The 23987-nt window shown below is 36.1% G+C and overlaps 1 protein-coding gene across 1 annotated transcript in view; it reads right to left on the reverse strand.

Moving 5' to 3' along the window:
* The window catches only part of MALRD1 (MAM and LDL receptor class A domain containing 1), a 245179-nt gene that overhangs the window by 53715 nt on the left and 167477 nt on the right, over window positions 1-23987 (reverse strand). The window contains exons 31-33 of the mRNA XM_033071306.1: window positions 22900-23057; window positions 15991-16192; window positions 679-954 (exon numbers count right to left, since the gene is read on the reverse strand). Of these exons, the coding sequence (XP_032927197.1) occupies window positions 679-954; window positions 15991-16192; window positions 22900-23057 (636 nt within the window). The remainder of the gene's footprint in view (window positions 1-678; window positions 955-15990; window positions 16193-22899; window positions 23058-23987) is intronic.

Raw genomic sequence — 23987 nt, forward strand, 5'->3', positions numbered from 1 at the left:
ACCGCACCTGATTATAAGCTGCACCTCGGGTGTTAGCAACATTTAGGTCTTTGTCCATACACAAGCCACACCGGATTATAAGCCGCACTTTCGTTTGCAGCGAGGATCTGCGTGCAACTTTCACAAAGTTGCCAATTAGTAACAGAATTGCGTGATGGTGGGGTTTACTGGCTCGGCCCCATTCGGGGCCGGGTGGCCCGGGCCCGCTCGGGGCGGCCGCCAGGGAGTGGTCCTGCTCCCACTCACCGCTGCCACCGGGGAGCAGGGGAGTGGCGTGCCCGGCCACTGCTGCCGGGAAGCGGGAGAACAGCGCCCCCCACCGCTGCTCCACCACCGGGACCGGGTGGGCTCCGGCTCAGCTCGGGGCTGCTGTGGGCTCACATTTCCAGGTTGGCAAATTTCTGAAATTTCCACATATTGGCTGCTCCGGATTACTAGCCGCACTTCCGGGTTGGGACCAAAACTTTAGTCAAAATGGTGAGGCTTATAATCGTGAAATTACAAGGAATTTCAAGCATCTCTGCAATTAATGCACTATAGGACACAAAGAGAGGGTTTTTTTGCAAGGGAATGAATTTTACACTGAAGTTCATTATTGCTCTTTTTCTTTCCTGAAGCATCACTGGTTCAGGCAGGTAGGTTAACATTGTCATAACTACTACCATAAAGGGAACTTACGGCAGCCAACCTCATCCTCGCTGAGGGGGCAGTCAGGCACACCATCACACTGCAGGAGGGACAGGACACAGCCCTGGGACGGACACAGGAACTCTGACTCCTTGCAGGAGCCTGGAGATGTGGAGGTGGGCATCTCCATGGGACAGTTCATTTCATCACTTCCATCCCTGCAGTCTTCCACGCCGTCACAGTGTGCGGAGGGGGACAAGCACTGCTGCACATAGGCACACGTGAACTCGTCACCACGGCACGTTGCAGGGTGCGGAGCAGCTGGTCCTGCACAAGAAAAGGAATGTTCAGGATTCTGTTCCTTCAGCAGTCATTCATACTGCCTTTGAGAACGACATAGGAGCTGCTGGGAACGCAGCTGATTTTGGTTGCTGAACTCTTTAAAAAAAAGGAACCCAACTTTTATAAAAACAAAACTCCTAAGTGCAAAACACAGTATTAAAAACATTTTGTCTCATATTAACTCCATTGTTGTTGTTGCAGCACTTTGCTTCTAAAGCTCAAGTTCAGCATTCTATTACTTCTTTTGCCATGTACACATAGAAGGGTTAATACCAAAATATCAATAAATCTTGTCTTTCACCGGTATCTGGAAAGCCTTAAAATAGCCCTCAAGTTACAATTTTAAGTTAAATGAAGAAAAAATTTTTATAATATAACAATAAAAATTTTTACTGATCTAGTTTATTATCACTCTGACTCTTTAAGCTTAAACTTGATGTGATAGCGAATTAAAATTTAAAAATACTAGATAGATTTCCAGGATAAAGTAAAGAAAAATGTGGTTTTAGGATTTCAAACTTTAACTAATTCAGGCAGCTGACAAAAAAAAATATATAAAAAAAAGAATAAATTAAATAGATAAATAATAATTTTAAAAAAATTATTCCATGCTTACTTTTATTGCTGAAAGAAAACACTGGGGAAAGATTTTTGTGATCATGTGTATAAATAACTTGTCCCAGATACTTAGGTCTTTCTTTTTTCCTATGAAAACCATTGCAACTGAATTTTATCAGCAGAAGCATAAGATCTATTTGTGGAAACTAACTTCTACGGAACTGGCTGTGCTAATGTTGTCTTCTTTATAGCATCAGCTATAAAGAGTATCATCTCCCATGGAAGAAATGTGATGGATTCTTGTACTTTTTATGTGTGCAGGGAAAAGAGAAAAATATCCAGAATTAGCTCCATACATTTAATCTTTCTGGGTGAATTTGCAGCAATTTTGAGTAAAATACATAATATGATGGTTAGAGACAAGGTAAGACAAATTAATGTCACTTCCTCTGTAAAAGACAGTAGGAGTTTTGCTGTTGATTTGGGGTGAGGCAATGGAGACAAGCACAAAAATCATGGGTGGATTTCATCTTGTCTTTTGAAATGGTGCCAGATGTCCAATGTTATTGCTGAATTAAGGCATGACACTCTATAGGGCAGTACAAGAATTTTGGCATGATTTTATGACTTTTAGTCCACTGGTCATATCAGCATATTCTGCAATACCAGGCTGGGGTTTTACAGCATGAGGACTTTGTTAAAACATGCTCAGTTTCAAAGATACCTCCACCATAAATAACAATAGCTTTTTGTACATAAATTAATAAATAAATTAAAAGCCAATGCATTCAGGTAAACAGAATACAAGCATTATTTCACCATCTGGTTGCTTGTGAAGCAGCTATAAGGAGAAAGAGCTAAAAGTTCTGTGTAACAGAGACCTTCTATAGATTAGAAATTTTTCATTTCCATGTTGACTTTTTATCAAAAAATCATAATTTAAAAGCTTCATACAATAGAATATGCCTGATATTCTTTCATGCCCCTAATGTTATTAAATTAAAACATTCTACTAGAAAAATGTATTTGACTTACTGGATATAATGTAAACATAAAATAACAGAAATGGATATTGACTCAGTGAAAATAATAACCTAGTGATCTTTTGTCCTGTTTGTATTCAGAATTATGCCATGAATACCTCAAAGACACGTGCACTTCTACATGGGATTGAAAAGATTGGGGTTTCCTATGTGTTTTATAAATGCGTTAGTCCAAAAAAAATTATTTATGCTACTTTAAAAGGCTTCTGGAAGTTGGTTTCAGATATTGATAAAAGATATTTAGTGGACATAGTGGATTGATTTTGTACAAATTAAAAGAATTATAGATTTTGCATTTTTTTCTACTTTGATTCTATACTTTACCAGATAATAATACGAACCCATAAGGATGTTTGAATTTGGTTTGTCATACAGAAACTGTATATAAAACCATGATTCTGCCAAGATACTGATGAAATGTCATTGGGAGAACCTAATTCTCTCTCCATTGTACAGTGCTGCCAAATCTTGCACAGTGGAGTAAAGAAAAATTTTTTTTTATTTTCAGTTTGCATTTTCTCTGGGAAAAAAATTAAAAAGTATGATTATATTTGATAGTACTTTTTTTTTCTTTCTGTTATTTCTGACCCTTTCCTCACAGTGCCTAGAGGGCATTTAGGCAGTGAAAATGCTTAAGCTGTAGTCAGTTCTGCTTATGTACATTCTTTTGTCCTTGCATAGTCCTGTGTTAGCTTTTCTGTATTTGTTCTGATACTATGGAAATTAACCCCATACAATATATTTGATTTTCCTGTGGTGGCCTGTTTATGTTGCAGGAAAGATTGCATTTATAATACATTTGTGAGCATTTCTGACCCAGTTTAATTTCCTGTTCATGATATGTTTACTCACATGCTTCCACCCAAATTTGTTCTGCAAACTGTGATCCCCTCTTAAACTCAATGTTTCTTGAATGTGTTGCTTGTTATGAATCTGGTCTTGAGTGCTGAATTATTTTCAGACTTCTGTAACCCTGATCAGTTTACCCTTATGAACCCAATCATATAATGAGCTTATGCATGTAAATAATCCTGTGCTAAATTCAGTATTTAGAGAAATGCTTGAATGCTTTTTTTGAATGGGGGATGATTATTTTTCTATTATTATTACTGTTATTTTCTATTATTATTTTCTATTATTATTCCCTCAGGTTGTTAGAAAATAATTTTTGGGATGAAGTTCTTCCTGACTTGCATAGCAAGTGTATTAGAATGTGCAATATTCACCAAGGGAAGCAAAGATGTATCCAGGCTGAGTTAGGGGTAAGGTTAACCAGAGGTCTTACTGAGGTCTGTTTTATATTTGCACTACATTAAAATATCCAAAGTCATGCCCTGAAATAGGTAAAATCATTTTAGATTAGAACAGTGCATGAGATGAGAATGTACTTCAAAGAACGTAGGAATGTCCCTTGCTTATTAATCCATGTTATATGTTAATTAGTTCATAAGTTCACATGTTTGGTTTCAGATACAATAAAAAAATTGTGCTCTGGATGACATTCTATAAGATGTTGTTATTGCCATGGACTCCCAAAATGCTACCCCCAAGTTCAATCTATTTTCTGTATTCTTCTTACAAAGTAGTTTATAAATGCTTTTCTTAACTATTAATAAAATGTGCCTGGTAAAAATTTTGAAAATTCATAAAAACATTAATTTGTACAAGGCTAACAACTAAAAAAGCTAATTAAGAATATGCAAATTTAGAAAATCTTTAATTCCAACTGAAAAGAAATCTCAAGCAGCATTAATGCAAAACTAATTACTTGTATTCAAAGCTACTGTCTATGTAATTATTTAAGTTCATCATCGCAGTATCTGCTACTGACACGTTTCCTTCTAAAAAGTGGGAATTTCCATTCTGTTTTCTTGCCTCTGTGAAGAATTCAACTAAGGTGTTAAAACTACAATGTGGTTTGCAGTGAAAAACAAGCTGGTACTAATGAGAGACTCGTCAGAAACACCCTCCATGTGCTGACTCACACAGCAGTACACTCACAATTTAGCAATAAAATCTAACTTTAAACTTATGCATATCTATGAACTTTACATCTTCTTCTTGTATGTATAGATGAAAGTTATTTAAACAGCAGAATCTGAAGTGAAGCATTTTCAATACAAATTGTGCCATTTGTGGCCCACACATCCTTTCTGTCACTTAATATTTTGTTATATTCAACATTTGCTGGGCATGCCAAGAAAATCTTTCCCTCACCTTTTCTCAAATGCAGAAAAGATGTTCCCAAGGCAGCACTCATCTCCTGAGTGCTGTGCGACTCCCATTTTCAGACCACATTCAGGAGTGCAGGAGACATTGTACAGGTTACCTTTTTCAAAAGCAGTATCTGTTTGAAACTGTTTAAGGACTTGGAGATAAATCTACTGAAAATGATGAGTTCTAAGGAAGACACTATAAAAGCTTTAGCTTTTTGTATCCAGGCTGCATACTCACTGAAAAGCAAGACTAAAAATCCTCAAGAATTCTGCGTTTGCACATGGATGAAAAGAAAACTAAACAAAAACAATTTCAGCAAAAATAACCTCTGCACTGCAATGCACTGAATCTGAATTTAGATCCACAAGAAAAACAGCAGTAAATTGTTGATGTTCCATTATAGCTAAAAAAATCATGACTTTTAAGTAGAAAGCAGAGTACATGTCCTTATTTATTTTACTTTGCACTTAGTGTTTTATTTTGTACTTATTTTTACTTTGCATATGGCAAATAACCAAAATTAAAGAAAGGGTTTAAAAATGAGCATATAACATCTACTTGTATATCATAAAGAAGACATTTTAATTAGGCCCTAAAATGTGACATTTTAATTTGGTCCTATGTCTTTTGAAACTTACTCACACAGCTGTGCTGGTTGAGTTATTATCTATGGACAAGTGCTACCTCACAAGCACCTTGACACTTTTAAGATAAGTTAAGTAACTGAGGTAGATATAAAAAACATAAAAATCAGACCAGTGTTTAAAGCAAATAAAATTTGGTATGTACTGCTCTATGAACTGCAATAACTACAGCTGGATATACCTGTATTTTGTTTTTCTCAGATCAAATAGGTGCTTTTAAAGCAACTTTTATTGCAATGTGCTAACCATCAAACCATGTTTACAGTAAATAGAGCTCATGAGCTGATGATTTTGGAGAAAAGAGCCTTTACAATATGAAAAGTGTTAAGTTAATATGTACTCATTGTCAAGGACACAATCATATATTTGTGGGATAAGGATTTGTTAAAGGCTTAATGTTTTTTGATGAACATTTTCTGTACACTTACATTTTGCTGTATTATTGTCTTTGTCATCCATGGAGCATATGATCCTGTTTCCTGACTGTAAAACAAGCTTCATAGGTTGGCACTGCAAATATTTTGCTCATGAATCGCATGGATTCACTCACAGAAAACCATAGAACTGCTATTACCCAAATGCTAATATAAAATAAATGTTTGTATTACACAGTCATTAGCAACACAAACATGCTTAATTTGAATGAAGCAACATCTTCAGGCTATCCTCCTCTTTTCTGCCTTTCCTCTTCAAATACCAAGATCTCTGGTGTAGGGTAGGTTCCCATTTATATTCATATATCACCTCAAAGAGTGAATTTTACTTAAGACTAGTGGACATTGGCACTAGAGACAGCACCAGGGAGCATGAAATAAAGTTACCACAGAGGCTGTTAGTGCTACCACAGATGTATCAGAGCTTGCTCTAAAGCCCATTTAAGTAAATGGGATAAGTCATATTGGTTTTAATGGGCCTCGCATCAGACCTTCGAAAACTAACAACCTGTCTGATATATTTGCATAAGTAATTTGCCTAGTAAATGTAATAAAAATGGTGGACCTATTAACTGTAGTGAAAAGTCAAAAATAACTCTGTCCAATAGGTTTCATTAGACAAGAGTATAAATTAATTATGGGCCCAATCCAGTGCATGAATTAATTTTAAATAGATGTCAGTCCTCAATTTCAGCTCAGTAAACATCGGATCAGGGCATGAAATCAACCCATTCAAGGTGGTTGCAAGGAAACAAACTTGTTACAAAAATTAATTGGACTAAAACTATTCAAATACTTTAACAATCTTTCCATGAGTTTTTATACACTACAATAAAGCTCCTGCTGTTCACTTCCAAGTTTGTAAAAAAGACAAAGAAAAAAACGGGGGAAATTGTGTGTGGCCAATTGAATCTTCAAGTCACTTCCTTCCATGAGAAGACAGAGGTATGGGGCAGGGTGCTGGAAAGGATCCCAGAGACCCCATGACAAAGCCAGAATTAAATAAAGCAGAACACAGTCCAATGACTTCAGATTTTTATATGCCTGCACGGAATTTATTTTAAATGATCACAGTTTGCTAACATACAAACATAATGGAAAACAGACAGGTTTACTGCCACTATAGTCAAGCCATGATTTAGTCTTCACTCAGAGAACTACTTCTTCTGGCTGGAACACACTGACTACCTGTGACAGGAATATGGCAATATTTGCCATATTTCTGCTAAGAACAGTCTGGGAATTGCTAGCTATGCCTGCTAATGTGATGGATTTGTTGGTTTGTTTATTTATTAGGAGCAATGACAAACTGGAGAAGCTGTGAAGCTTTAGTCTTTGACAAAATGAAGTGGTTATAATTTCTGAGAAAAATCTGACCTGAAATCTTACACTTATTGAGGAGATGAGGAGGCTTTACATAAAGAAGAGTCTGAGAATTTTCTGCTCTTTAAGATAGTATCATGAAACCATTTCCTTCCAAATATTATTTCTCTCCATCCCTCCAAGGAAATATGTTGATTTTTATGAATGAACCTAGCAATGAGTTGAAGGTTTTTGGTGTAAACAGATGGGGTTTGGAGGTTCAATATTAATGAAACTATTTTAATACACTATTAATAAATCCAAAGAATTTTAATTTCCCAGAAGGCATGTATCTTGCTTCAGAAGATTTCAGTATTCTGGACAAATTATAAGAAGGCAGAGAGAAACTGAAGGTTTTGAACAAAGATAGTGTAATTATTAATTTAAACATAAACAATATAATTGCATTCCGAAATTGTCAATAATTATCCTAGTTTATATAGTGTAATTATCTTACCCTAAAATTATTCCCAGTTCTTTTTCTGTGAAATCCACAAAAAAGTTTTGGCTTTTGATATGGGCTAGGCCTGTGCACTGGAAGGTGCAAGAACAGGCTGAAGAAGCTCTCTAAGGTACTTGGATCACAATTTTTAGTCTTTAAAAATGTATGAATGCCCTATCTCACCAAGCAACATGGACCTAAAGTGTATAGTGATTTGTTTCAGGGAAAAGCTAATTGACTAAAGAACATATTCACAGATTTGCCTGGTATCTCCAGTCCTCTGTTACCACTCATCCTTGCTTTCCTCTTCCCCTCCTTTGTTTCTTTGAGCAGCCTCCCCTTAAAACTTCTCCCATGATTCATCTCCAGCCCTTAAGGAAAGAAACTCCTTAAGTTTCTTTTTTCTCTCTCCCTGAAAAAGAAACTCAATGTGAGAGAGATTTCTGCTTCACTGCAAGCATGAGTAGACAAGCTAACAGTGATTCCCCTGGCTCTGCAACTTAAAGAAATCAGAATTTAAGTCTCCCTTACAGTGTTTTTCCCCATGATCTAACACTGTAGTATCAGCAGCTCAGGCAATTAACCCTTCCAGTATTTCCAGCACTTGGGCTCTGGGAGCTTCAGAGAAGGATCACTGGCAAAGTTTTGTCAGGTGAGCCTTCTTATGCTGCACAGAATTTTCTGTGTTGCTTCTTGCATGGGCACACATGGACACACTTGCACACACACAGAAACATAGATTTAAACACATGGACACACACACATGCTCATCCCTCCACAAGATTCCCTCTGTACCACTCAGCTATTTTTTTGCACAAAGCTCATACAAACACCCACACTACTTTTTGGATTGTTGTCTCTTAATTGGATAAAAATGTCATTTATGCTTTTCTTGTTGCGAAATGGGATCTACTAAAAATGCTGGAGAGCATATAAAATTATCTGCAAATGGCTGGCTTCTGATCTGTTTAATTTTTTGACTAGCTCGCCTGTCATGGGTAACCCAAAATGTCATTGTATTTTGTACCTTTCTCTTCCTGTCTCTTTAAACCCCAGCACATCCAGAACCAGAATTGTGGGGCAGTGGGGACGTGCTGGTCCCTTTAGAAGGCCAGGGCATCCAAGCTGACTCCCTTCTGTGCCTGGTGGACTTTGATGAAGGTGGATGTTGCCCTCTCTAAGGGCTTGCCAGAAGCTGCATTTTGCAATTAGAAACCATCTTTAGAGTGAATCTTGCAAATTCCACAGGCAGTGAAGCTGGAGCTGGTCCCATGGGGCAGTGTCAGCACCCAGAGTGGATTCCCTCAGCAGAGCAGTGGCTCAGGGCACATCAGCAGCAACACTGGCAGGGTCCAGTGGGCAGCAGGAAGAAGGCAGGGCCAGAACTGACCCTAAATGCTGGTACATCTTTATCTGCCACTAGGGCAGCTCTGTAAGCTGCCACATTCCCACAAGGGCTCTTTTTGTACACCATCATTTCTCCTTTTGCCCCCCAGACCATGGGCCTGGGGAGCTCCATCTTGGGCTGGGAGCTGGCACCATTTCCCCTCTGTCTTTCAAGATGCACTGGCACCATCTTGGGAAGAGTATTTCTGGATTTTGGGGCTCTCTTGGCTCCTGTGGGGTTCCTGAGATTTAGCAATTTTGTATATAGTGGTTATTTACTGGTTTTTTGTTTGTTTTTTTTTTTTCTTTTGCTATTCTGCTTGCTAGCAAATGGTATTTTTTCACTTATATCTATTAGTATTCCTTATTGATGGAAAGGTATTAAGACTAAGGGGATGTAACTAATTTTAGAGTCTCCTCCTCTTTAAATTGTCCTAATTCAAGACAGCTTATTGCTAGTTTGCCAGCTTAGGGTCTGCACAGGAGAATACATTTTGGCCAATTCATGTTTTGCTTTTTTGGTCAATTCAGAATTCTTTATTTTATGAGTCTGAAAAAAAAATGGTTTGGAAATTTCCAAACTAGTATTCAAAATTACAGAGGTTTTTTTAATCCCACCCCCTTTTTATTTGTCAGGTAGATAACATTTTTCAATAAGAAGTAGTTATGAAGGTAGTTATCAAATACTTTTCAAATATTTGGACACTGTAGCTATATGCTGTTTAGAAAAACTTCATAAAGATAAGAAATTCTGCAGTCAAAGACATATTTGAATAATGTGCACAGAGAAACAAAAGTATTCAATTATCTATCATCTCTGCATTGGAAAAAGAAAACAGAGTTCTGAGAAAAATAGTATTCAATAATGTGGTCAAAGATTATGTCTTTACATATAAATACACAGACCCTGTTTTGAAGCAAATGGAAATCTGTGGTAGAAAAAGCAGGAGAGGTTATAAACAAACAGGATTCAAAGAGTATGTTTCATGAAGCAAAGATAAAATAGGGAGGAAAATTATGTGGTTGAGCACTGGAAAGACTCCCCAGGGCGGTGGTGACAGCAGCAGCCTGACAGAGTTCAGGAGTGCTTGGACGATGCTGTCAGGCACAGGGTGTGACTCTTGGGATGGTTCTGTGCACCACAAGGGATTGAACTCAATAATCCTTGTGGGTTCTACCTACTCAGGTTATTCTGTGATTTTATGAATATATGTTGTGAGAAACAAATAAATAATAACTAGGCAAGATATTGTGACATTAGTATTTCCACACATATATACCTTTGCTCTGTAGTTGTTTATCTCAAATCACAAAGGGATTCACCTCTAAAGAAATGCTACTCCCATTTTTTTCTGAAAATTAGATAGCTCCAAGATACCACATATCCTCCAAAATTATAGTAGTTTAGACTAATACTGATTTTGAAAACCTCGACTCATTATCCTGTGATCAACTTCATAGATTTTTTATTTTACCACTTTCTTTATTTCTACTACCTAGCTATACAGAAACAGTTTTCAGATTCACTATTCTTCTACTAAGTTATTAAGTGGGAAAGTATAGATTATATCTTCATCCTGTTATGTTCAAATTATAAACAGTCCTAAACAGAGTTTAAATTAGATGCCAGTTATAACATTCATTTCCTTCCACCTTGAAAAAAAAAGAAAGGTCGATAGCTCTGGCCCTTTGGGACACCCTCCTTCTCATCTTGATGCTTGAACCAGCACCTATTACAAATTTTCAGAATGATTTTGCATATATTCTGCTGTTGTTTGGAAGTCAGTACAAATTATTTTTCTTGGAAGGAACTTCAGGATTGGGTCTATACCCCACATCTATTGTGAGATTTGAAACTGCTTTATGGAGGTGTCTTAAGAAAATCCTACCCACCACACAAAAGTGTGAATCACCAAGGTTTAAATAAAGATTTCATACATTTCAAGGCCTAAATGAGAAAGCACTAAACAGCTTTTCTATTCATTAATATAAGCCTAGATTCATACAAGCAGCAGCATATAATTTAATTTCTGAATATTGAAAATTTCCCTGATGTTAAAAGGGGAACAGATAAGTTCAAAGGGAAAGAAAAAAACCTGAGCATCGTTTTTTCTGAGACTACATATGGTTCAGGAAGACTAAATTACAAATGGTTGCAAATGGGAAATGTATTGGGGTAAAACAGTGCATACAATTCCCCTTTTCTTATACTCTTTCTCTGACATTCAGAACTGTTGGAGACAGGCTGTATTTTTAGATGCATTTTTTTCTTACTTACAGTGGTTGACCAGAAATTCATAGTATATCTAGCTTAAATTTGATTGAATATAATTTCCTTTGTCACACAGTTTTTGCAATATAATTTCCTCTAGAATACTAGGAAAGGTGATCCAAAGGGATGGAGGTAGTTATGTCTCATGACTGTCTTATGATGGGTCAAATAAATTGAAAATTCCGTTCTTGGAGGACATTAACTTTCAGGGTACTGGATGCCTTTGTACACATTTTTAAAAATACCCTTGGGCTTGAATGTAAAACTAAAACCTGTCTTCTAATTCACAGATTCTGATTTGTTTCTTCTATTTGTTTTTTCACAACAAATGAAAGCTCAGAAGTAAAAATAGATTTTAAAATAAAATTATCAAAGTTGATAAAAAAGGCTTCACAAAAAAGAAGAAAAGTAAAAAAGTACTTCAGACAGAGTTCAGCAGCAATGGGAAATAAACTACAGTAATTTCACGATTATAAGCTGCACCATTTTGACTAAAATTTTGGTCCGAACCCGAAGTGCGGCTTATAATCAGGTGCGGCTTATATATGGACAAAGAACAAAAAGTTGCTGTTTTAGTTTGGAGGACAGGTGTCTGCTGAGAAAGGCAGGAACTTCTCTTTGAAATGGAGAATGTAAACCCCCTCTCTCCAAATTATCATAATTTGGAAATCAAGGGGCTTTCAGGCAAAGATATGGTAACTAGGAATAACATAGGGAAATTAGAATAGAAATACAGTACTACAAAGAAACAAACTCCAAACCCTGACAGAGTCAGAGTACAACCTGACACGCTGTCAGGCAGGGTGGTGGTAGCAGTCCCATTAAATGGTGGCTGCATCCTCCTGCAGTGACAGATGTGATTCAGTTGGAGCAGTGCTCCTGTAGGAGGTGCAGTTTCCCTCTGGAGGTCCAGTGGTGATGTGGAGAAATCCAGTTTTCCTCTGGAGTCCAGTGGAGAAAGGGGCTACCTTAGTGTCCCAAAACCTCTGTTTTTATCTTGGTAAGAAATGTTGGGCTCTTCCCCCTGGCTGGAGCAACTTCCAGTGGGATGCAGTAATTGTATCAGTCACACAGTGGGACTCAATGGGCCATTAGCAGACAATGACTCCCTGGAGGAAGGATGGGTTGCGAAAAGATAAAGAACAATGCCCTGCCTGGTTTCAATGAATGGCCCATTTGCAGATTATCTGCCATTGAGATAAGGATCACTGTCCCCACCCTCAACAGATGGTGATAGAACAGATACCTTTTATCACACTCTGTATTGTAACATGCGGCTTATAATCAGGTGCGGCTTATATATGGACAAAAAACCAAAAAGTTGCTGAAACCCAGAAGTGCGGCTTATACTCAGTGCGGCTTATAATCGTGAAATTACTGTATTCAGCAAACATAGACTAAAACCAGAAATTAAAAAGGAGACAATGATAAGGAAAGGTGAAGTAGAAGAATAGACACAGAAGCACATCCAGATTAATTTTATTCGAATTAATTATTTCAGTAAGCAATATTAATACTGAAGTGGTGATAAGCATGACTGATGGTGGAAAAGCAAACACAGTTTTCTCAAATACTCTGGAGCCTCAGGTGCCACATGATATTTGCATTCATCTTTATACCCCAGATTCATAACAAATATTCATTTTAAAGTGTCAACACTATTCTTTTTGAATAAACCAAAATTACTTAAGCAATTAGTTAAAGCATTAAAATTTAGAGGTATAAGTTCCCAAAGAGTTACAGCTAATAAGGCCTAGCAGTTAACTTGACTGTGTAAAAGAGCTGGAGCATCCTTCAGGGCTGACTTTGTGCTAAGATTTACCTCCACAAGCACAAATATTTCGCTTGGGTGATCTCTGGAAATCATCAAAAAATAGATTTACTATTTATTTGTTTCTTGAGAATACTGTTCCAATACACAGAAGTGCTATTTAACTATTACCACACCCTAAACTACCCTGGATTTGTCCATCTGGTTTATTTCTTTAGTAATGAATTTGTGGCATAATACAGTATTCTGATTTTCATAAGCAGAATAAAATTTGTTTATTAGGCATCTTTGGGTTAATGATAGGATTTAAATTAGGTATAGCAATAATTTTTAGAATTTCTGTAATGCCTCCTATTTCACCTGAACTAGAAAATACTATGAGAAAGACATTAATGAATATAAAATCTGATTCAATACTTTGGAATTTTTTTGTCTATCTGAAACTAGAAATAGAATTTTTTTAAACTTTTATGTTGAAAAATTAAGACATAGAAATAAAGTTTTGTGGGTCTTTTTAAATCAAGCTGCTATTTACAAATTTGAAGAAGATAGTTACAACTAATTAACAATTAAATTCTTTGGTCCCTAGGATGTAAAATAAGACCTTCACACAACTTCATCAGCAGAAAGTCATGGACCTTGAAAAGTAGGAATATATCTCATTTAGCAGCTAATTCTGAACCAGATCCTGTGCCACAGACAGCTCTCTCTGCATTAGCATCCACTGAAAGCTGCTTCTGCAGCTTGACCCAGCACTACCTTGACAACACCTTGCTTAAATGTTCAGAAATATTCTTGGATATCCAGGAACTGTCATGGCTAACATGGACTGACTATTAAAAACATAAAAAAACCGACTGAATTAGAGCTGCTGGCAGTGCTTTATTACTTAGAGTTCCCAACCACCTAAATTGTGATTGCTTCCATTTAGAACATGTTGCCTCTGGAAACTCAAAGTAATTAAAGACAAGTTGAAAAATAATAATACAGAGAGAGGAAAAAAGATCTGCAGTAGTATAGCTGTGTTCTGAAAGGAAGAATATTACACAAAACCTGCACTGCAGGTAATACACTTTTCTTTGAGCTAGGTGAATAAACATAATGAGCAACTGTCAAAGCAGGACTGACAGTGGATTAGGTAAACTTTCCCACTGATTCTGTTACAGAAAAAGTGTTCTTGCTCAAATATCTACAGGACAGTGTTTTTATACTATTGGAAGGTAATATCTTCAAATTTTAGCATCTGAATATTTAAGCAGCTCTCCAGGAACAACAGTTAGTAAAAACCAGCACCTCCTCCTAAGCAGCTCTTTGACAGGAACAGTATTAAAAATTCAGAGGTAGGTTCTTTTTTTTTAAATTTCTGTGATCTATTATATTACTTGAATTTTATGTAATTCTCTTGCCTCTTCAAAAGCTCTACCAGGCCAACAAGGGTTATCAGGATAGGACTCTTCCAAGAAGACTGCAAAACCAATCTTAATTAACACCAACTAGATACAGTTTTTTGTCTGGAGAGAAGATTATGTATCAAGTTGAAATGTATGCATGTAGATAAGACATGAGTTTTTGACTTATTCATCAAACTCTAAGCAACCAATATAACTACAACAAATTTTCTTCAGGCTAAACTTAAGATATATCACATTTGTAAGATCAACAGATTGTAATACAAGTTAGATACTTTGAAGTATTCTACAACTGGAAAATCTCTGAAAAAAATACAGTAATTAGAAAATGTTGTTCTATAAAAATTAATTTATTTCTATAGTTGTGATTATTTCAGGATTACAGCTAGTTAAAAGATATAATTTTAAAATGTCCCTATTATGCTATTCTATGCATGAAACTGCCTATGTAATTCTTAAGATATGGCTAAAAAAGGTGATTAACATAATATGGGTAGAACAAATGCCTGTTTATGCACATAGTCTGCAGCTCATGGAATTACATTCCAAAGTATTATGTGCCTGAGCCTATTGAGAGAAAATAAACAAAACTCTTATTCATCTTGAGACTGAACAATTGTCACCTGCAAGAACATACTATTTCACTTGAAGCTTTAATCAGCATGTGTTGAATTCCTCCAGGAGGTGCTTATCACAATAAAAATAATAAAAGCAAAAGTTTCTTGAACTGCATGACAACTAGGTCATAGAAAGTCTGTCCTATCTGGACAACAAGAGCTGTATTAATAGAAAGAAAGGTTATCAAAGAAGATTTTTATAACCTTAGTATTGACATTTATTTAACAATCATAATTCCTAGTTGTCCTGTAGTTATTAAGTTATGCTGATATTTCTGTCAGAATCTGTGTTTGCATGTTTACTGTTCTTCTCATATGGTGTTGTATACTACATTTTGTTTTCAGAGTAAACCACTTCTTTTGTCACAGAAAAAAACAGGGCATATTAAGACATTAAAATTCTTTTTTCTACATAGATCAAGTTCTTGTGTAGCAGAAGTGAGATTGTAAATACTCGAAGAAAATGTTAGCGAGGCAAATGTGGTGCACATTTGTTTTTATGAAGAAAACAAAGAAAAAACCTTACAACTTCCTTTGAAAATAATTGTGAACTACTTTTATACTCACAAAATCCTTTGATCCCACACTAATGTCTTCTCTGACTTTTTTCATATGGGAGAAAACCAATATAGTGGAACAGCAGTAGATTCTTCTCAACTATGGTTCAGACCCTCAATGCCGGTAATATTCTGAGTTGATATAATTATTCATATGTTCAACTTCTAGCTAAAACACAGAACTGTCCCATAAACCACGAGAAAAAGAAAATATGTCAGATTTTGCAACTGTGATATACATTGAAATGCAAAATGCCACAATGTTCCTTACCCTCTGAAAAGAGAACCTGTATGATATTAATATCATACCTCCATCAATGCATTCTGGGGTGAAAGAAATATCATCAAGAGCAAATTCTGCGGGTTGACTCCACCCCACTTCAGCTTCAAAGGCAACTCTGAAACGGCTGTTACTGGAGAGAACTACACTTCCATACATCCATTTGTTTTCTTCATTTCTGCTAGAAGACCACATAAGGAGATCCATTCCGTGTTCTCCAACTGTGTATACCTGTTGATGACAGAGCCCACATGAATCAGCATTAAGCAACAGGAGTAACACAGCCCGAGTGCAGAAGTGCACCTCCCTGCTTGGGCAGTACTGACCCTCCTAGACATGGTTCAGATCCACTTCATTTTGGGTGATGACCAGATTTTATTGAGTACCTTTCCTAATGCTAGTTCAGCTTCAAATATAAAGCTACTGTGAAAAGAAAAAAAAAAAAAAAAAAAAAAAAAAAGAACCAAAAAAAGCAAAAGCTGCTAATTCCATCGCTAATTGCAAAATCTACAGAATCTACAGTCTCAGCCTGACATATAGAAGATAATGAGTAAAGACTTAACCCCACACTCATTTAAAAACTGAAGAAAGACTGAGAAGCATCTTGAGCTATCCTTTCATCGCTAAAAGGTGACCTCCTTATAGTTAGACTGAGGGAAGATTTTAGAGATATAAATAAAAGACTTAGCAACTAGGGATTTACGTCTCTCATCTGGTACAAGCAATTTATAATAAAGAGTTTGACAGTCACAGAAAGTTATTGCAAACATATTTAACAAAGCTAAATTATTTTTAGTTAGCATGGAAAAAAAATATTGAAAGCATAGTATAGCAAGTATAGCAAAGTATATCAATGAATGAAGTCCCAATTAACCAACAGCTAGTGAATTTATACAAAGAACATTAAACTGGAGAATACAGAGGTATTTTCTTTTCCCACTCAGATGTTAAAAATCCTCATACCATATGACCAGGTAAAAAAAAAAAAAAAAAAAAAAAAAAAAAAGAAAAATAACTGGATTAAAGAAAGTAAAGAAAGTAAGCATATTCTTACCATTCCAGATGATAACTATTTCTTTGAGGGACTGAATATTATAATCAATACCCTCTTCACTTTCAGAAACATAATTCTCTTAAACTAATTTTCCAGTGACCTGTAAGTCCATGTTGCCAACTGAATGCCCCAGCTTAATAAAGGAATGAAAACCCTGAGGCCCAAGAAAGTTATGAACATGAACCCATGCTAATGATCTGTATAATTCAATACCTTTGATTTTCCCAGTCTACCTGGGGGCAGAAATAAGTTAAAAACCCAAATGGCACCATAAATCCCACATACTTAGTAGAACTTGGTGTATTGATTAAAATATCTATGATGCCTGAAAACCTTGCAAGTTATTTCATTTTTGGAGTAAGGGAGCAAGAAAGAATATTGACAGAGTAATTCAAATCAGGACCAAATTTTGTCAAGCCTGATCTTTGGTTACAGCAATATCTTGTCACTGTCTTCCACCTCTTTCAAGGCTAAAGGGACAGGTGTTGAGAAGAAAGAGATGGTGCAACCCATAAAATAAAATTAAAAACTGTGGGTAGCATAACCAGGCTCTGAGGTTTTAATAAGCTGAAACCCTTGATTAGAGAAACCCTTCATGCGAGGTTAGGACAATATTAAACACCTGTGTGTGTCTCTGTAACCATTCACTATTTCACCAATCATGATATATGACAATCTTGATGATCTGGAATTTTACATCATATAACAAAGTCAGCATGGTTTTAGCTATAAGCAGTTATATTTACTTTTTGAAGGTAAATATTGAGGTAATATCTCTTTCAGTATACCCCATTGTTAAGTCTCACAAATAGCTGCACAAATATCGGGGAAGTGGGAAGAATCCAAAACATTTGAAGACAATACTAGCATCTTTCTTACAGGATACTTAAAGATTGTCCCATTGTTCCAAGCCAGATGTTTTTTCCCCAATTCTTTTGGTCAGGTTAGTAGGAGATGTATCTCATACTAAAAGTTTCATGGCACAATAATTTCTTGAACAGGTTTGTCTATGTACAGAGACAAACAAAGTCTGGTCTCAGATGCAGCAAGGACCCATTCTGTGCTCATACAGATGGACCCTGCAGCTCAAGCCCAGTATGAACAATAAACCAATCAGGAATCCTTCTGGCCAGTGGGTCTGGAATGGCAGCAAGTCAAACTGGGTCTTAATGGTGACATTTTGAGGATGTCAGCAAAGTCATCTTACATGCCTTGTCTTTCTTGTCTTTGAGATTTAACTTACATTTACCATAGAGTGAGGGTATGCAGATATGTAATTACTAACGGATTATGTAATTCTGTCCTCAGTTAGGTTTGAGTGAAGTTTAAACCAGGTGTATAACAATCACATAGGTAATTGAGGAAACTGATATCATTTAGTGTAAATCTTTAAACTGGTACATTGGAAATCTCTGTTGAACTCCTAGTTCTGCTTCATTTGTCATGTGTCCCCCTGGGGTAATGCTTCAATCCCATTACTTGCCAAAGTACTCCTGAATACTTGACTTCTCCAAACCTTTTTCTATCCACAACTATGCCAGGAAAGGGTTTGTGTTCTTAAATGTCTTCTTAAAAAGTTAGATTGAATTTCTAAGAGAATGACACATAACTGAAGATGTATGCTAAATCAAATGAGATTAAATGAAAATTCAGAAAAATGGGAACTCAAGGACTCTGTCCCTTCAGCAGAGAATACGGATCTTATTCCCAGTGAAAGTGAAGATAGGTAATATTATCTTCTTTCCATGTCACTGAGTGTTTGAACATCTTCTGGAGCAGGAAGTATGTCAAGTGTTTATTTTTGCTGGCCTGTGTAAACCTATACAGCACATGAAAGGTTGAGCAAATTTGCATAGATAAGATCTCCCTAGAATCCTGGAAGGGTACAACTCTCTGGTGCTTAGTACCTCCAGCACCACTCCTGCACAGCATCCTACCTAAAGTGTACAAGCTAACCTGGTAGTGAAAACAAGTTAAGATGTGCAAGGGAAAAAAGTTGGTAAGAAGAATCCCTATATTTATGAATACTATATGGTATGCAGTGGAAGAAAAATAGCCACCAAACAAAAACCAACCAAGCAAAAAACCCAACAAAAACCACAAAACCCTCAAAACAACTGAACAATGTTGTAGCAAAATCCCATTGAACAACTCTGTATTTATCAGTCTGATAAGATTGTTCTCTAGCCTAATACTGATCAAGCTGATCCACAGAGAACAACATTCTTTAGAAAATCCTATTTGCTGCCTTAAAGTCATGGCTTAGTTATAATTCTCCACAGAATATTCTGTGTGTTAGAAACTGTTGAATTCTTTTTTTAGATTCTATTTCATTTTGAGGATAAGGAAAGTCCTTTTTTAAGGTCATAAAATATAAACTATTTTCCATTTTTTAATCAGCAGTTACAACTCACAGCTATCCTGTACCCTCATCCTAATTCTTCAGTATGATATGTTATCTTCCTGATCTTGCCTGAGTCTAGCAGTTGGAATGCTGGAGGGTATCACATTCCACCTGAATTGCCTAATAAAGAAGAAACCAATGCAGATCTGAAGATTGCACAATAAGAGATTCATTATCCCACCATTGACAACTTAGAGTCTTTAATTGCCAGCGAGGAAACAGGAAAATCCTGAGAAAGAGAACCTGTATTTTCACTTCATTAGGCAGCAGACTTGTGTCAGCTGAGGAAAATTTCCATTGACTCCAGTGAATGATGCTATGTTTTCTCTTTGAATCTTTAACATCATGCCTTTGAATTCTTCATGTTCTCAGCAGTAATCATTGCATGTCTTCCTTGGACTGAAGTCCCACCAAAGACAGATTGAAATTGTTTCTCTTAAGTCCACAAATCAAATTACAAAATTGTATCATATTTCATTGTCCCAATAGAGAAGCACTTAAAAAATTACTTACCTCTTTTCTCTTTATTCCCCTAAACTTTTGTTTGAAGTAATAAAATTTTTGCCTAAACATTAGTTTGAAGTTATAAAATATTTAGGTTTTTTGAGTAAAATTGATCTGTCTTATATAAAAATTTATTTTAAACCAGTTCTGTTAGTATCAACAAATACCAAGACAGAAAACTGATATATTCGTTATACTATCACATCAGGAATTAATTTCAGTTTCAATTCTCCACTATATGAGTATGGCAGACTCCTTAGGTAAACGGGCAGAGAAGCATAATAAACACTGAGAGGTTTCAGTCTGACAGATGATCAATAGAATTTCCATTGGAATGAAACAGATGTGAAAACTACATTCATTTTTTGCTGAAACTGCTCTCCTACACCATTAAATTCAACAAAGTAGTCATAAAAATGTAAAGAGAAATGTGAGGTTTTTTTAAATTTACACTTGCAGCATGTTGGAGCATAATTTGTTTGTATTAGGAGGTATTTTTGTCCAGAGCATATTAATTGATGTATTAGGCCAGGCTTGTATTTGGTGCTGGATTACTCTCCTTTCAAAGACTCTTACCAAATACTTCTAAGGAAAGCTAGTGGGTTTGTTCTCAATCATTGCAAATCAATTTTTTTTTTCTGTTGGTTAATGACTGATTGAAGTCCTGAAGCAGGAGTATTCAGATATCTTTTAAATAGCATCTATTCTATGAAAGAATAATACAAGAGTTGCTGTAAACATTGTGTCCTTTCTAAAAATAATAATAGCCCAGACTTTTGGTTTTCTTATGAAAAAAATACAGTTTATGACAATGGAATTGTGCAATTGAAATGTGCATTGTGAATACAGAATAGAAGCACTTCTAGTTCCTTTTTCCTTTCCTCAGTGACAAGTTCCTTTTCTGAGTAAGAATAAGATTATTCCCATAACTTTACAGTATTTTGTGTAGTTCTACCACTTTTATTTCCTACACCATTACAATGTCTATTTTTATCTTTGTTTTACTGATTCTTGTATGTCATTTTAATCACACATCTCAGTATGTGCTACATCTGCAGTCCTTTTAATTTTTTTAAATTCAGAGTTAACCAGATAGCTGTCTTTCAGATAAGAACTGTGTCAACTTTTGTACTAATGTTACTATATTCTGGCACATTATTCAAACTTCTTATTACAGTTTGACTTCTTTCACCTCCAGTGCAAACTGAAAAATAATCCTCACAGGGCTGTTGTTTCAGAAGTTTTGGGCTGTTGATTTTATTGCTTTTCTTTTTTTTGGTTCTTTTTAGGCTCTTTTCTTTTTCACTTGAATGGGTACAGTTAATTTATATTCTTGATTTAATAACAGCAACAGTTGATACCGAAATAGTTTATTAGTTTGATAGAAAAGAGCAAAATGTCCACAGAAGTAAATTGATTCTGTGATGGGATTATATTCCTTGCTGAGTTCTTCAGTCTTTTGTGAATAGTTTCTACATAAAGATAACATGTAGGAAGGCCATAAACAGGGAACTTTATTTGTATGTGGGAGTAAAACAATCTTTATGAAATTGAGGCAAATTAAACTAGTCTGCTTTTAAAGAAAAAAACCAATTAAAAAGCAGACTCTGGCTGTCTGCCTACTAACTCACACATAGGCCACACACATCTACTTATTCACAAATGCTAATTGTTCTGTGATGCTTGAAAACATTCAAAAGCTCCTTCAAAGGGTCTCATCATCAATCTTGCATGCTGTAAGGTCCAGGATACTTGAATTTAAACAGATAGTTAATCACAGATAATCTCACAGTATTTCAGCTATCAACAGATCAAAAAAAGGAATTTATCTTTGCTTTTTACTGCTGCTTATATGAACTTCATGAAATACAGCTTTTTTTCTTTTATCAACAGGTAAATTTGCAGCAATACTCAGAGTAATAAACTAGGTGCTAGAGAGAAAATTGATATGCAAACCCGATCCTAAAAAAATTACTAAAAAAAAAAAGAAAAGAAAAAAGGTGGAATGAAGGGTAACATTATCCTTGGGCTAGATGTAAGGAGAAGAAGGTGGTGAGTTTACCAGTGGCACAAGCTGCCCCTAGAGGCTGAGTAGTCTCCATTTATGGACATTTTCAAGACTGGGTAAATTCCTGAGCCACGCAGGATCATCTCGTAGCTGACTCTGCTTGGAGCAAGAGGTTGGACTAGAAACACCTGAGGCTTTTCCAGACCGCAGTGGTACAAACTTCCTGACTTAATTCAATGTGCAAGACTACAAAAATATTTTTGTTCACTTTTAACATAAACTAATTTATATTCTGTCACTGACTAAAAAATTAACATAAGCTGTATTTTCAAAATTTAACAAATCCCACAGATAGGAGTCTTTCTCAGGTCACTTAAAAGGGAACTCTGCAACATTCAGGGAGTCACATGAAATTTGTTGTTTGCCAAGGGGTCACATCCCTGCTTGAACTGTTACAGGATTACTTAACAGCCAAAAGTGTACTTAAGGGTGCTTGGGGAAGAGCAAGATGACGGTTTCATGGAAGCTTGGGCTATAATTGTTAATAGAGTTAAATACCTTATTTCCAATTGTTTTAATAAAACACCTGTCACACGTGGTTACATTTTTTTTTTTAAACTTGAATTTAAACCACTAAGCATTAGAAATTGCCTCTATTTTATGCTAGAGTGAATTCTGCAGAGAACTGTGCAGGTATTGGGTAGGTTTTAGTACGCTAGCCAAATGTGCAGTGTTAATTCTTACATATGTAGTGAAAGGACTTCAGCTGGAACTAAAACTAAAGCAGAATTGTCACTTGATCCTGTCAGCAGAAAATTTGTATATAGGTGTAACTGCAGTAAGTTGTGATGAAGTATTGTTAACACAAATTCCTGAGATTTTGGTAATCCTAGACACAAAAATGCAAATAGTGCTAAAGCAAGCATTATTAGTGTTATTATGCCATAACATAGCAGAAGGACTTTTACCTTTAAGACTCCTGTTTGCCTGGAAGCAAACATCCAGAACCAGAAGCGAACTCTACAGACCCCAGTACTAGCTGGGAAGAATTTGGTGGTAGTTATCCTTGCCCTGTTTCCTTCCTTCTGGACAGATGAGTTGACATACAAAAAACTCTGTCCTTTACCTAAAAAAAACCAAACAAACAAAAAAATCAACCAAAACCATTTAGAGTTTTTCAATGCTATTTTATGCTTTAGTGTATAAGCATTTTATAAACACAGATACTAGCCTCTTTTTCACCACATACATATATACCATACCATGGTTGTATGCAGATCTTCCTTGCTAATACTTTGTGTATTTCACAGAATTTCAGAATAATTGGGTTGGAAGAGCCCTTAAAAATCCTCTATTTCCAACCCCATGCCATGGGCGGGGATGCTACACACTGCATCAGGCTTCTCAAAACACACCCAGCCTGACCTTGAACACTCCCAAGTGCATCCAGAGCTTTTGCACAAATTTTTCCAGTGTCTTATCACCTTCCGAGTAAAGAATTTCTTTCTACTTTTCTAATTTCCAATCTAAGTCTAAAAATAAAGAATAAAAAGATGTTCTTTGTCCTAGATCCCTTGTGCTAAACAGAATCACAGAATAACCTGACTTGGAAGAGATGCACAGGGATCATCGAAGTCCAATTCCTGGCCCTGCATAGGACACTCAAGAGTCACTCATGTGCTGAGAGCATTGTCCAAATGCTTCTTGAGCTCTGTCAGGCTTGGTGCTGTGACCACTGCCCTGGGCAGGTGTTCCAGTGCCCAACCACCCTCTGTGTGAAAAACCTTTTCCTAATATCCAACCCAAACCTGATGGACTGATAGATATTTCTATGTATTACAGGCTGTTAGCAATTCTGACAAGTGATTCCTTTGTAACTAATGTGAATATATCTTGCCTGGGTAATTGAAAAGTAAATTACAAATCTGGATAATTTTGTAAACACTTCTCTCTAATTTTGTTTTCCTATCACTTCACTTCTTACTAACTTTGTTTTTCTTACAATTGCTGGGTAATTTCACAGAAACAAAGAACTAATTAAACAACAGAAACGGAA

Source organism: Catharus ustulatus, chromosome 1 (assembly GCF_009819885.2).
Source record: "Catharus ustulatus isolate bCatUst1 chromosome 1, bCatUst1.pri.v2, whole genome shotgun sequence".
NCBI lineage: Eukaryota > Metazoa > Chordata > Aves > Passeriformes > Turdidae > Catharus > Catharus ustulatus.